General features: G+C 45.7%; 2 protein-coding genes across 2 annotated transcripts; both read right to left on the bottom strand.

Moving 5' to 3' along the window:
• Positions 1–873: 873 nt before the first annotated feature.
• Positions 874–12,438, bottom strand: slc45a4b (solute carrier family 45 member 4b). Its single transcript, XM_062464771.1, has 10 exons — positions 12,273–12,438; positions 11,465–11,531; positions 10,341–11,052; positions 7,650–7,838; positions 7,240–7,419; positions 6,073–6,659; positions 4,780–5,328; positions 4,445–4,544; positions 3,769–3,980; positions 874–3,429 (listed from the first exon to the last, which is right to left on the bottom strand). The coding sequence occupies exons 3-10, from the start codon at positions 10,594–10,596 to the stop codon at positions 3,082–3,084; spliced, it is 2,421 nt and encodes an 806-aa protein (XP_062320755.1). The 5' UTR covers positions 10,597–11,052; positions 11,465–11,531; positions 12,273–12,438; the 3' UTR covers positions 874–3,081.
• A 509-nt stretch (positions 12,439–12,947) lies between these two features.
• gpr20 (G protein-coupled receptor 20) lies at positions 12,948–15,082 on the bottom strand. The gene has a single exon (XM_062466275.1). It carries the CDS (start codon positions 15,072–15,074, stop codon positions 13,962–13,964), a length of 1,113 nt encoding a protein of 370 aa, XP_062322259.1. The 5' UTR covers positions 15,075–15,082; the 3' UTR covers positions 12,948–13,961.

Genomic DNA, 15,082 nt, shown 5'->3' with positions numbered 1-15,082 from the left:
TGGGACACGTCCTCCCCAATATTTGATCTCATACTGTATGATTATGCGGGCAATTTCGATGTGACCGCTATTACGTCTTTCTGCAGCTCCGAAAATATCAAATCTCGCCCGGTCTATTTTCCAAATCCAGTCGACTTGGTTTACTGAAACCTATTTGTCCTGACATCCAGGTCATGTTTTCCCTACACCTATACCCTGGTGTAACGTCAATGAGTGAGTTTGGAGCGCGAAATCGTTTGGCACATTTTTATGGATGGTAAATATCCAGTATTTGGCTAACATAATCCCCTAGATTAGAATTTTGAATTGTAGAGTTGAATTGAGCGAATTTCGATTGCAATACTACAGTTTGTATGAAATGGACTACAAGCTAGCCGACAGCTAGCCTGGCTTTACAGCTAGCAACAACTATAGCTAGCGTTTTGGGCCATGTTCCTGTTCTCTGAATTGGGTTATCTAGCGAGTTATTTTAGAGTTCTGCCATTTGTTATTTCTTCATTTTCATCCCTTTGGAATTGCGTTGCTGTTGTATTTCGCAGTAGTGGCCAATGACTCATTATAGAGTGAGTAGGCCTATGTACTTACTTATTACTTATTTAGCCATTATGTTTGACTCCGTTTCTCATCAGTTTGTTGAATGTGTTAAATGTTTCATTCCAAAATACAGAATTTGTTTAAATGCTAGGTTTCATCATTGTGCCAAACAAAGAATGTTTCATTAAGACATATTTTACAAAGTGCTTTATTCTTGCATGACCATTTGCATTATGTAGGATTTTCTTTTACGATTTTATGGAAATCTTCCAGCTGGTGCATATAATAAAATGATTATATGTATATAAAATGTTACCCAATCACTGCAGTTGTTTTATGTTGTAGATCTTGCGGGACATAGAAGATCAAGCTTTAGTGTCCCACTTTACCTGTATTCACCCTATATAGGTATTTTTTATATTATATATATAAAAAAATATATAACAGACACAGTTTGGAGAGGTCAGGAAATGTGGGGAGAGGGGATGACATGCGGTAAAAGGCCTGGGCTGGAATCGCACTCAGGCCGCCGCAGTGAGATGATCTGCAGCGACATCTAGTGAGACAAATCTGCAAACAATGCACAAGTAGGTTAAATAAAGTATCGACAATTCTGAAACTTCACTGCAGCGCAATGATGCGCAAATAATAAAGACTCAATCAAAGAGTTTTCATATTCAAAGGTGCATTCTTTGTTTCTTTGTTATTGTTTGTACAAAACATCTGTACATTTCAACAGCAGCACAAAGGTAATATCAAAGACTTAATCAATCACAGAATCAATGATTGACTTGAAAATCTAGGTTGGTATCATAGAATTAGATACTGACACAAATGTTAGCATTCACTAGCATTTTGATTTCTCATCCACAAATATTTCTCAATTAAAACTATTCACAATCAAGACATATCCATCTTCCAAACAAGCAAAAACTTGAACTAAAACGACACTGTTCATATCACAGAATTAGCGTTTATGTTGTATTTACTCTTTAATTACCCATTTCAGAGACAGATATCCCCAGTGTGCAAGCAACGCCATTTTTTGGCCTCGTCACTCAACAGTGTATTCTGGAAAACTATCCAAGGCACTACTAGACATCTAGTTACAGTCGATCTACCTATAGATCAAGTGTATAACCCATGGTTATAAATAAATTATATGGCACACACACTCACAGAAACTAAAAGGTTGCAGTATTTAGTTATGCACGTCCCCAACGTGTTTACAAAATGTGCATTATCATCATCACATATCACTTATTCAAATTTCCAATAGGTACTTATATCTATTATTTCTATGGCAGCTGTTTTAAAGTGTCCCTTTAAGCACCAAGATAACATTTTGTCGACTGGCCTACAGTACATTGAACCTGTGATTAAAATGTCATGTTAACAGGAACGTCCTGAGGGTCTACAGGTGCTTTGGGTAAGGTAGGTGGCTCCCCCTATGGGGAGGTTTGGTGCTGTGCATAGAAAGGCTCGATGGATTTTAGGCTATGGAATGGCCACACGCAGACAACATCAACCTCATCATCATCGTGTTCTCCGATGCAGCATTAGTGTGATTTACCCTGAGTGTCTTCATGACATGAATGTCCACAGCTATGGCAACCCTCACTTAGGTAGTTTGGAGGGTGTGTGTGTGTGTATTTGTACATTGTAGTGCAGATGTGTTTGTGTGTATCTGGTAGAAAAAAAGGTGCATGCCTACACCAGACAATGTAACATATAGATCCTGTACCTATTTAGTGGCAGCATACAAATATATTGAGCTATATATTGAGCCCACTGGCACAGCTTGACAGAGAATGCACGTTTCACAACCTGGAGAAGCCCTGAAGGAGTTTCGGCTTGTTTTACTAAGATTAGTCTGAACCCACCCATCTGGGCTACCCCAGGTTTTGAAACATATGCTCCCAGAAAGTCTCTATGCTCTGAATGTAAACGAAAGATTTTTCACACCAACCGACCTGTTCAAGTGTTACAGGTGCCACTGTGTTGCACGTCAGAATGCCTTCAGACCCTACTTGACCCTTTGTGGGTTTATATGTAGGTTCTTACACCTGCCATTAAGTCACACCAACTTTATCCAGCTCCAGTATACCACTGAAAAGTGAGTTTGAGCAATTCAACTCTCTTAGCACATTATAAACCAACATAACTTTCTTATAAACCAAAAAGTCTCTGTGGAAATGTTGTGGTCACATGCGTGTATATATAGGTTTTGATCTATAATATTAGCGAGGTGTACATTGAGGAGAAGGAGATGTAGCCGTGTTCCGAAGTGTGTGTGAATGTAGAGCTGAAAGTTCTCATCGAGCTTGAAGCATAACCTTCAGCCAAGGGATCAATCCCTATCCCATGGCTCACAGCTCCCCTCCTCCCCCTTCCCCCCTCCCCTTCTTCTCTCGTCCATTTCAAGGATCTGACACCCCAGAAGGTTGGGTGAGTCGCGGTCAGATCAGGTCAGAGGTTTTGGTCCTGCTCTCCCCAGCATGTCCTCTGGTTGGTTTCACACAGCAGACTGGTCACCGTACTGGTAGGTCAGACGGAGGACTGGCAACTGTTCTTGGGCATCGACCCGCCCACCACCACCATAGAAGACCTCGTGCTGCCTCCGTCTCCTGGCCCCGCCTCTGCCGATACCTGCTCCTCATTGGTCACACTCTCCGGGGCGGGGTCTGGATAGATGACCAGGAAGCAGGCGGTGAGGAAGCCGAGGAAGGAGCCCCCGGAGGCCAACATGGGGATGACGCGCACGCTGCCCACCGCGTCCACGATTGCCCCGAGCGCCGACGCCACCATGATCTGGGAGACATACACCTGGCAGGTCAGGATGGCACAGTCGATGCCGAAGCCCCGTCTAGAGTTGCCCGGGCTGTGATGGATGTACTGAGAGAGGAGGAGGAGGAGTTGGGAAAAAACGAGGAGTTCACTCCAAATGCTCACACTGTTTACCCAGCAGGGTGTTCAAGGAGCATTTCACTCAACAACAACAAAAATCATTCTTTCACCATGAACACAATACATGCAAATAAGTTTTGAAACTTTTGGGGGGGTTCCTGAAACATTCGCATTTATCTAATTCACATCGTAAATCAAAAAAAAAATTGTCATCATATAATACATGCAGCATTGATGCAAACAATATATACAGTATACTTGACTCAGATGTAAATACATTTGAGTCGAGTATTGTCTATGCAGTGTTTAGGACGCCGTGACGCCTACCTCTTTAATCTCGTGGTACTGCCCCAGCAGGGCGTAGGGGCAGTAGGAGATGGACATCGAGATCACTCCCATGGTGCTAATGCTCACCATGGCGACGTACACATTGGGGAAGATGGCCATGATGGCAGTGCCTATGGAGAAGACCAGCGTGCCCAGGGTGTAAATGATCCGGATGCTGAGGTCCGAGTTGTCCAGGATCTTCTGGAGCAGGGCTGAGGGGTGGGGGAGATGGGCAATTGCAGCAGTAAAAAAAAAAAAAAACACAAAGCACAAACAATCATATAACATGATATCCCAATACACGTGCGATATCACAATATATCGCAAAGAGAAGTAAAAAAGCACATAATAAGATGTGTTAAAGCTACTACAGAAATTACAGCAATATTTCCAAAGCGTGCTCGAGCTGATATGACCTTTTACTATTGGAGTTTTGCAGTGAGATGACTGAGGGTATGAATGACTGTTTGTGTCTGTTGATTTTGGCTAGTCGGTGTTGAAGTGGGAACCAGAAGCCAAGGTCTGACACTCAGAGGGGGGGCAGATGGTGTCTGCTGTCAGACAGGTGGGATTCAGTGTGTTTCAAAGCAGCAGCGTACTACCATGCAAAACATCAGCCGTGGCAGTGTGTGTGTGTGTGTGTGTGTGTGTGTGTGGGGGCGGGGCAGGGTCGTACCAGAGCAGACGGCAGCCGTGGCAGCGTAGACCACCAGGCCCCAGCAGCCCATCTGGACTCCTTTGTGATAGTTCTGCAGTTCTGTGGAGTTAGCTGCAGCCTACGGATGCGCACACACACACACATGCATACACAGACACACGCATACACACACACACACACACACACACACACACACAGGTTACATTTGAAACAAACAGACAGGACAGAACCGACCAAGCACAGGATGTCACGGGGAGATTCCCTTTGTATGTTCCCAATTCTACACCTAGGCATTCTACACCGACAGACCAACAGCCAGTGTGCGTGCGTGTGAGGCGCGCACCGCTCCCCACCGTGGGATCTCCCCCGTAGATGACCTGTCCCATGAAGTCGGTGTAGAACACGGCCTCGCTGATGATGGAGAACCAGGTGAGCAGGTGGCACACGCACAGCCTCCACAGCTGGGGGGGCATCTTCAGCATGGACAGCCACAGCAGCCTGACCGTGGTGCCCTCCTCTTCCTCCTCCTCCTCCTCCTCCTCCGAGCCCTCCTCCTCCTCCAGGCTGCCGCCGCTCTGCGGCAGCTTCCGCCACACCTGGCCGCCCCGCAGCGGGTACAGGTCGTTGAGGCTGCGGGACGACGTGATGGGCTGGGCGGCGGTGGGGTGAGGACGCCTCTGCCGGTGGCGATGGACGACCACGCGGCCGTAGTAGGAGAAGGTGAAGGAGGGCTGGCGGTAGAAGGTGTGTTTGTGGCGGCGGGCCGGCACGTTGACGTTGGAGGGGCGGGGGCCCGCGCGGGTCTGGGCGGGGCCGCCTGTGCGGGCGTGGTTGCGGGCTTGGACGCGGGCAGAGCTGCACGACAGCTCCCCTGTCCCATTGAGTCCTTTCACCTGGTTGACCTGGGGCAGAGGAAATATTTAGTACAAGGGTTGATATAACAGAATGACCAGGTAGAGGACGACATACTAGTTTGTGTTTATGTGTTTGTGTGCATGTACGAGCCAAATAATAGTTTTCTTATATTTATGCAAACGTCTATGAGTATTTTGGAAGAAGTATGTATTGATATTTTGTCCCACCCCTTTTTTTCTTTTCCCATGGCTATATATAGGGAATTGAGAACAGTGACCACCGGGTCTAGGTATGGCAGTACCTCATAGCCTTTTGATATTAAAGGCAGGTATGTAATATAGTTGAGAAGCACTTTTTGTTCCATTTGCTGAAATAAACTTCACATCCTAAAGGTTAGACAGTAAAATGAAATCAATTTCTAAATCTGTAGGCGTCACAGGACTGTAATAAACACGACCAGTCATTGAGGTAGGACCGGCACTAATGATTGGACGGATTCGGACCGAATGCAATGATTGGACGGGCTACTTGTCTGTCTGTCTGTCTACCTCCCGGCAGTAGTCAGGCAGCGCGTTTGTGTGTTTTGGATGTGTTTATCTAAAGGGAAGGGCTGGTAAAACTAAGCTACCGAGCCTTAAAGTCCCAACATTGCATTTAGTTTTATCTTGTCACTTGTATTGGAATACTGTAACACTGCAAAATCTTACGGTCGGCATTATGGGTTACAAAAGAGCCCGTCTGAACTGTCGTGTTGTCACCAAGACCAGGGCAGCATTGATACTGGGACTAACCTCAGTGTGCTCCAGCATGCTGCTCTTGTCCTGGGTGAACATGTTGCCGTCTGTCTGGTCACACCAGCCCTGGTCGTCCCTGTAAGGTGGAGGGGTCCCGGTGGGGGTGCCCGGCTGTGGGCTCGACGGCTCCAAGTCCTGGAAGATGGAGGGCTCGATGTCGGACAGGAAGTGCATGTCGGGGTTCAGATCGGCGTCCAGCTGGATGGTGGCGTCTGGCATGGCCAGCACCGAGTCGCTCTTGCTCCGCCCTCGCTCCACGCTCAGCATCCCGAGCTCAGGCTCAGGCTCCGGCTGGCTGGCATCGGCGGGGAAGAAGGAGTCCTCCTCCCCTATCAGCTCCCCTGCGCCGGGGGGCAGGTCGTTGGGATGGATTGAGGCCAGGCTGTTGGATTCGTCTCCCTGGGCGTCCCGCTGGGGGCTGTAGCGCTCCTCCTTGATGCTGAACATATGCAGCGCCACCGACACGGTGAAGATGACGGCAGCAAAGAGGAAGAGGACCTGTTCCTGCGACCCAAAGGCCTGCCCTAGCAGGGTGTTGGACCAGTCCAACCCCCCCATCATATACCCCACCGCACCCCCCAGACCTGAAAACACACAGCCACAACAGATTACTGTTAACTGTAACAGCTCACATGCTAACTGACTCCTGTCATAACATACAATGTACACCAACTATACACCCATGTCCAACAACTGTAACTGTAAGCATGAAAGAGTTTCCTACAGCATTACTGCTTCAGTGACTGGTGATCTATAACTGCTTTGATGTTTAATTTAAGGGGGGAGGGGTGGTGGGGGTCAGTCCCTGTGTTTGACCTCTGGTCGAACATTGTCAGGTGTTCTGCTGATACTTTACAGCCACACTAACATGCAACCATCAGAGTTAGTGAGTGTAAGAGAGGAGTGGAACAGATAGGACAGTGAGACACAAGAAGGTTAATCTACAATGAAAAAGCCCTATGATGCTAAATGTGCTAAAGATGTAAAACGCAAAATAAAATAAATTCTAATTATATAAATGCTAAATGCTAATGTGCTAATGATGTATAATACTAAATCTGAATGTGCTGTGGAAACAGACAACAAGCCAAATCCTATGGAAATACAGAGCAGGCACGAAACGTCAAAGGCATTTTTCCTGGGTTAAAGGGTGGAGATGGGTACCGGCGGAGAAGGCATGGATGTTAAGCGCCATATCCTGCTCGTCTGTGTCGGCCAAGTCCAACAGGTACGCTCTTATTGGTCCCTCCGATGCGTCTGCGGAGAAGTCCAAAACGACAACGCCCAGCACCGTCAGCACGATCCCGATTGGCTGGTGATGTGGCACGTCTCCGATAGCTTGGCCTGTGACAGCGGACAACCACCACCATGGTTGAAGATGAGGCATGGACATAGTGCTGAGCCACAGACGGACTGATATAGCATTCTAATACAACGTCTCCATAGTCAATAAAACAGACTTCATAAACCTTTCTCATAAAAGTTGCCTCGGTTGCATTTGAAAGGTGACAGGCAGACCCTTTATGACATGTCATATATCGATGATGCCGAGTGAAGTGAGTAGACGGCCTGACCTATCAGAGAGCCGTTGAGAAAGAGCGCCACGCCCAGCAGCACGCCCACGCACAGCACCAGGATGAAGGGTCGTCTCCGTCCCCAGCTGAGGGTGCAGCGGTCGCTGGCCGAGCCAATCAGAGGCGTGAAGATCAGCCCCAGGATGGGACTCAGGAACCATGTAAGACTGTTGTACTGCTCGGGGAGACCTGGGGGAATCACACAAACACACTTCAAATGATGTCACGTGGCAGAACGTAATGTTCAAAGAAACAGGATGTGATACTCTGATGGCGTGAGTTGCCAAAAACTCATAGGAGTACATCCTCTTTCTTTTTGTCTATAACCTCCAGGAACTTAAGAGCCAATAGAGCTAATGCATGTCCTTTCTCTTTCCACTATATTTCCTGTCAATCTCAACTGTGTCTGTTCAAAAAAAAGTCCAAAATGATATCCATGATGCTTGACCATGCTTTGGTGAAACTTGGTGACAAGCAGGTTGGAAAGACTGAAAAGCACAAACACCCTTATGTCAACATGGGAGGGCTCTGTGTGTATGAGCATTGTACTGTGATCAATTATCATTTTCAATGGCTCTTCAAACATATCACACATGCCAGGCCCAGGTTGCACATTCATGAGGTCACAGAACACAGGGTTCCCAGAGCACTTCCTCTCCGGTAGGTTCTTTCCAGAAAGGAAGAGAGAAGAGCGCTGAAGTATTCGCATGTCTGGACAAGTGTGCAAGTCATAAGTTACAGCATACAGCCTACAAGATACAGCCTGCTGGCAAACACAGAGTGCTGGTGGAATCACTGTGCCCTGGTTATTACTTTTTATACACTAGAAAAAATATGTCCAGACATGGGCTGAGGACCTGGGTTGAATGGCTATTTAGAAAAGCTTTTGGTTACTTTTCGGCGCATGTCTGTCACGATGTGGCTAGTGGACTATTCCAAAATATGTACAGCACCGGGCAGAATCGATGAAAGGTGATAGTTCAAATACAGTACATAACGTTGACATTTTATCCAAAGCGACGTACAATAAGTGCACATAGCGCTGGAGACGTTTCTGATTGGCTGGTAGGTGGCATTTAACTTTGCATAACTCGAGACAACTATCAACTCAGCAGATATTTTCCCTCCGTATGCCAGCGGCTCGTCCATTAATTGTACTAGTGCATAGTGCCCGTGAAGCAGTTGGTGATTAAGATGCCAGTGAAACACACAAATACAGATTACTTAAACTATAGATAGTGCACAGTGCCCGTTATAAAATTGGTGGCACACACACACAGATTCCTGGAAGTATAGATGGGCAATTGCGGATATCTGCAACTGAATTGTAGATATATGTAACTGATCTGCAGTTATCTGAAAGTGAATTGTTGAATTCCATTACAAGATATCTTTAACTCCCCTTAATGTCCTTTTTGGATATAAGTTTTAGCTAGTCAGAATGACGTTTTAGATATCCCAAACTGAGTTTTGACTAGGCAAATTGACATTGCAGATAAAAAATACAATAAAATAAAGCCTTTGGGAAATTAAACCAAGATTCGATAAGAACCGGATTTGAAAACCAGAATCGGAATCGATAAAATTGAAACTACTCAACCCTAGTCATGGGTGGTGTTTGTCTATTTTATGTGCATACGAGGCTGTGTGAAGTATATGTCCAGTTAAACATCATTGACTGGCTACTGAAATAACTGACTGGCTTGGGCTCTAGGGAATGGTGGGAAACTTGGCCAACCATGACCGGGAGGGGGGATAAAAAAAGACAAATAATATAGTGTCAGCGAGGCTAGGGGACCTTTTTTTCCTACCCGGATTTCTCAACGTGGAAATGTAGTCTGTGAAGTTAGGCAATAGATCAAGTTTCCCCATTGTCTGTTAACCTTCGCTAGCAGAGAACAGGCTCCTCGGTGCCAACTACATTTAGTCATTTAGCAGATGCTCTTATCCAGAGTGTCTACACTATGTAAACTGCTTTATGTGTAAACAGACACACATAGGGCCCTGCATAGGAAAGCATTCCCAGGAGAACCCTATTTTTATTGATCGAATGCAAAGGTATACAGTAACTTTACGTAAAACGCAGGGGGAAATATGGAGTTTGGGGCAATTTTACATCAATATTCCTCCCAGTGGGAAAGCAAACATAGTGAAATGTGCCAACTCACACATTCCAGCCATACCTACCAAACGTAGTATAAGCTTTTGTTCTTTTCTGCTTTGGTGGCAAACCTGGCAACCACGCCTGTCATGCTGCCTGTGCAGATAGTTAACATACCCTTTCCTCCATCCAATCCCAGGTCTAAACAGAGGGGGGGCAACCTTCAGCTGAAGACACTGTAGTATTCAACAATGTCAGTACTGCTGAGAATCAGCACATGCGTCACTTTAAGTAAGGTGTTGGTACTTCCGACTGCAGTTTATGTGCCATCTGTCATCCGCTGTGGGACAAGTTGTTTGGTTTGCTACCTATCTGTAGTAATTTAGGTTGTTTATAGCATATTATATTTTACTAATGGCACTAATATAGTTAAAACATTTTTACCAATCCGCTGTAATACAGGTAGCACTGTATCATTTACCAGTATGCAGTGATACAGGTTGCTTATGTTATTTTGTAATACCAATCTGACAGGTTAGTTGTCATACTTTCAACTTTAAGTAAGACAGGGAGTTAGTATGGTTACGTACCAATCTGTAACAAGACAGGTGTGACCAGCGCAGTCTCCATGGCATAGCAAAACTCCCGTCCGAACATCACAGCCCCGTGCATGACCCAGCGACGCAGGGGGATCTTGTCCCCGGTTTCCCCCTCACTGACGACGACGTCATGGCTGTCCCCGTCCCCTTCACTCGGTGCCTTCACCTTCACCACCACCTGCCCCGCTTCCAAAGGCTCCAGCTCTGCCTTCGGAAGAACCATAATGTCCGGCTCAACAACTACCATACAGGGAAGACCCGACTATACGAGGCGTGATGAAACAAGGCAAGACAAGGCTAGGCCAGACTAGAAGAGCCCAGACCACAGCTCTCCCAAGTGTGTATGCTCCTGTTACTTAGATGTAGTTGCAGCTTCCCGTTGCTTTCAGTCAGAAGACTTCAAGTCAACCTTCAACACAGCAACAATATATATCCAACCTCGGTTCTCCTGTGAGGTACTGGGGGTATTATTGTTTTAAGTTAAATGGTGACATAAGGCTTTTGCGAGAGACTAAATGTCTCTACTGTCTGTTGTGCTGAATCATTATCCAAGTAAAACGCCTTTGAATAAGAGCCAAAGTCATGTGGTAATTGGACAAGAAGCTGAAGTGGGGGAAGGCAAGGAGGGGTGTGCAGGCAAGGATGAGGCCGGAGAGGGTGAACGATGCTTCTGTGTCCATCCCCATTGGTGTCAATCAGTAACCTGCGAGGTGGAGGGTGGAAAGATTTAGTAAACAAAACTGCATCATCAACATGAAATTGTTTTACCTTTTAACTTTGGTAAATGGGTCATAGGTCTACTGAGATGGCAACCAGCAGGTTACTGCTAAGTTTAAAAGTATATTATCATGTCATATTAAATGATTTGTACTAAAACGTCATGAAAAGTGCCAAAAGTTGGCAGAAGTTTAAGGCTGCCGGTAAGCAAGAATATAGTATCCTGCCATAAAGCTATAATGCTGCGTCATTGCATTAGGTAAGACTTCCTTCGATGGATGAATAAAATCATGCAACCCATGAATAGGTTGAGTCAACCACTAAAAACTGTTCACATGACTGAAAAAATAACAGGAATAGTTTTGCATAGACAATAAATAGTCTATTCAAGCACTTACCTTATATAAGAGGTCGACACAGTAACAATAACCCACAGGTGGCTCACCGATCAGGAAACAATTACTCCTAAAATCATGATAGTCAACAGTTGAAACATAACTACATTTCTTGATGCATGCGTTTTTGCTCTGATTCGGGTACGTTTTGCTAACCCCTTGCTCCGCCCACACTTGTTCTGACTGGGTTCTATCAGAAAATGGAATGTCAAAGGCCCCCTAATTTGTATGTTGCTGTAGGTTGGCGTAGCTTGGCTGGCGTAGCTTGTCGGGCCCGGTCAGGGCACGTTTGAAAGTGGTCGTTTCCAAATGATACGGTATCCTTTGTGCGATTAACCAGTACTACAACAGACGTTTCACTACCAACTTGATATTGTCCACTCGTATCATCTCTTGCGTCAGACAGCTGTGGTGATTGAGATGTTTCTTTGGCTGATGCTAATGCGTAATGACAGGTGCCTCTCTTGTTTGGCCGAAGTTGAACGGATGCTTGACTGGATGGCCAACATATTCTCCCTAAACATCAATCCACTAGTAAACGCTAGAGTTCAGCCTGAAGCGTAGCTGGCTGGCAAGCTGCAACTAAATGTGAAGAGTGATTAAGTGTATTAGTTTCACTAGCTAGGTAGCTAACGTTTGATAGCCGCAAGCTAACTAGTTTTATCCAAACAGCGAGCTAGCTAGGTGGCTCGTTAGCTAGCGCGCTAAATATGAGCCAGCAAATCACAGTTGATCGTTTTGTGTCGTTTGGTTTTCACTTGATACTTGTTGATAACAACATAAAACGTAGGTATACTTGCTAGCTACTTACCGAAAGGGTTTTCTCTTGTTCAATCAAACATCCCAGTTGCATTACTTATCGTTCATCCACGCAGATCTATCCGACCGTGGTGTAGCCTAACTACAGATGCGCAAATGTCTCTCGCTCATTTCTCATTCATTGCTACACCGACTGTAACAACTACCTAGTTTACTCAAAGCGGGGGCAACTACAGTAGTACTAGTAGCAAGCAAGCTGACATCATCAAAACGGATTACTCACTTTCCATCCACACCTTCCCCATGAATTTAGTTTCTATATATAGTCTAGCTGCTTTAAACTAGTCTACCTGCTTTATTACTAGCTATCAAACCCAGTTGCATTTTAAATCTGAACAACCTTTTAAAAGCCATTTGTGTACGGATTGCCATTTTGAATTTATACTGCTATAGGCTATTGGCTATTTAATAATTAACATATTACAAAGGTAATTGCAAAATTACTATTTAATTTAGCTTTAGTAAACAGTATGGACACAACAGTGTGTATAATCTACTGAAGTGTCACGTCTACAGTTCTTATGGTTTGTAGTTTTGTTAAACTAGAAAAGATACAGATTCTTCAGAAAGTGTGTGTGCTTCCTGAAAGCAGTTTAAATATTTTTTTTATCAAAATACTTTAATAGAATAGGGATCAAGAAAAAAGAAATTGGTAAGGGGTAAGTGAGAAAACGAAAGAGAGCCAAATAAATATAAAGGCACGAATTCTGCAGCTCTAATGTTCTATTAGAATAGAAGGTGAATGGCATTGGGATATTTTGCACAAGAGGCATACATTCGATATTAAATATTGAATAATGCTATGATGGATAACATTATATAGAGAAAACTATAGCTGTAGAAATATAAATGAAAATAAATAGTGTCTAATAATTGTAATAATGTAAATGCTTCATGTAAAGACATGAGAAATGGTAAGATTGAGTGAATTCATGATTATAGAGATAGTAACAGTTAATACTCTAGAATTCTTTTTTAATTTGAAGACTCAAGAGCAAGCACAATGAAATAAGCACGCAACAACACTACCATAGCCTTATAAACAAACACCAAATGTTTGCATATAGTCTTCAGGTCTTATTGCAGTCATGTGGTGATTATTTCTCTGTCAACTTCTCTTGTGGTTGCCAAGAGGAGTAATGCATAGGCTAAGGCATTATTTGGTAAATGGCACATCAAACTGTAAACCAGGAACAGTCCACAGTGGGTTCATTGTACTGACAGTGGGCTAGATGTTCCCCATGACTTGTAAGCCTATAAGAAGGATGCAACAATTAGTTCATTGGGCCTAGTTCACGTTTGCCATGGCTATGCAGGAGAACATGGATTTAAATAAGGTGATACAGTACAACAAGTCACATCCAATTGTATATGTACTATTCCCAGTAAGGTTGATATCCTTAATACATTAGATTGTGATTTTCAATATGTGTTGTCCTGTCACTGTGCTGTTTTGAAAGTTTTTGCAAAGTGTGGCAAGTCTGTTGTACATGAGTCCACTAAAGCCTGTAGGGCATCAACACGGACATTGGACCCACTCTTTCCACAGGTCTCAGTCGCCAACCACCTTTGCTACACAGTGAAGTTGGCGCCCATTTCACTGTAGCTCTTGTACAAAGAACGACTTTATTCGAATAAGTCTGCAAGCATAGTCCATCGGTCTCCTTCCAAATCCCCTCCGCTACACCGCATGGTTACTGGCCAGCTGGGGCGACGAGGCCAGGCCGATCATCATCACGTTGTGAGCGATGGCTGTCACGGCCCCCGCAGAGCCCTTGGAGCTCTTCTGCATGCTGATAATCTCCCCGCTGCTCTCCTCGGCCGCGCCGCGCCGGCAGAAGCCTCTCACGGTGGCTTGGAAGTTGTTGGTGACGAAGCAGTACACGATGGGGTCCATGCAGCTGTTCAGGCTGCTGAGGGTGACCGTCAGGTGGTAGACGATGACCTGGTGCGGCATGTCGGGGTAGAAATACACCAGCACTTGCCTCACGTGGAAGGGTGTGAAACACACGGTGAAGATCACCAGCACGGTGCTGAGAAGCTGCACCGCCCGCATCCGCCGGACGCGGCTCTGCGGCATGAGCCGCCGGTCGGCCAGGGCGCACATGACCCGCGCGGTGAACGCCACGATGACCACCAGCGGGAGGAAGAACTCGAAGACGGTGAGGAAGAGGAGTTTGGAGAGGCAGCAGCCCGTGTGGCGGAAGACGGACGTGAGGAAGGAGTACGTGACCACGATGGCGAACACCCAGATGGTGGCGCACACGGCCTTGGCCACGGTGGGGCTCCTCCAGCGGCGAGATGCCTCCACCCTCACTACCGCCAGGTAGCGGTCCACGCAGATGCTGGTGAGGAAAAGGATGCTGCAGTACATGTTGACAAAGTAGCTGAAGATATGAACGTAGGAGCAGTTGATACACTTGCCCCCGCTGTAATAGAGCATGATGCGTGTGGGCAGCGAGAGGTTGACCAGCAGGTCCGTGACTGCTAGGTTGATCGTGTAGATGACAGAGGTGGTCTTGGGTTTGGTGCGGAAGCAAAAAACGTACAAGGCCACTGTGTTAAGGACCATGCCCACCAGGAAGATGAGGGTGTTGACTACCACCAAGGTAATCCACAGGCTGTAGAAGTCATTGTAAAGACCCTCATCTAGGTGGGCTAGGCTGGCCATGTAAGGGAAATTCTCAGTGTCAGTGTCCGAGCTGTTACTACTGCTGCTGCTTGTACACAGATGCATTGTGGAAAATGTAGTGTCGATGCGAGGTGATGATGTCACAGAAGTGTTAAGCTCCATGGCGCTCC

This window comes from Osmerus eperlanus, chromosome 7, assembly GCF_963692335.1.
Source record: "Osmerus eperlanus chromosome 7, fOsmEpe2.1, whole genome shotgun sequence".
NCBI lineage: Eukaryota > Metazoa > Chordata > Actinopteri > Osmeriformes > Osmeridae > Osmerus > Osmerus eperlanus.
The sequence above is the reverse complement of the archived record's forward strand: the minus strand, read 5'-3'. Positions and strand labels throughout refer to the sequence as shown.

Bases quoted from the DNA above. Each gene is read 5' to 3' on its own strand.
- slc45a4b (XM_062464771.1), bottom strand. From the start codon at position 10,596: ATGGTAGTTGTTGAGCCGGACATTATGGTTCTTCCGAAGGCAGAGCTG. The intron at 7,839-10,340 runs GTACGTAACCAT...TGATTCCCCCAG, and splicing joins ACCTGTCTTGTTACAGATTG to GTCTCCCCGAGCAGTACAAC. The intron at 7,420-7,649 runs GTCAGGCCGTCT...CCGCTGTCACAG, and splicing joins TCTCAACGGCTCTCTGATAG to GCCAAGCTATCGGAGACGTG.
- gpr20 (XM_062466275.1), bottom strand. From the start codon at position 15,074: ATGGAGCTTAACACTTCTGTGACATCATCACCTCGCATCGACACTACA.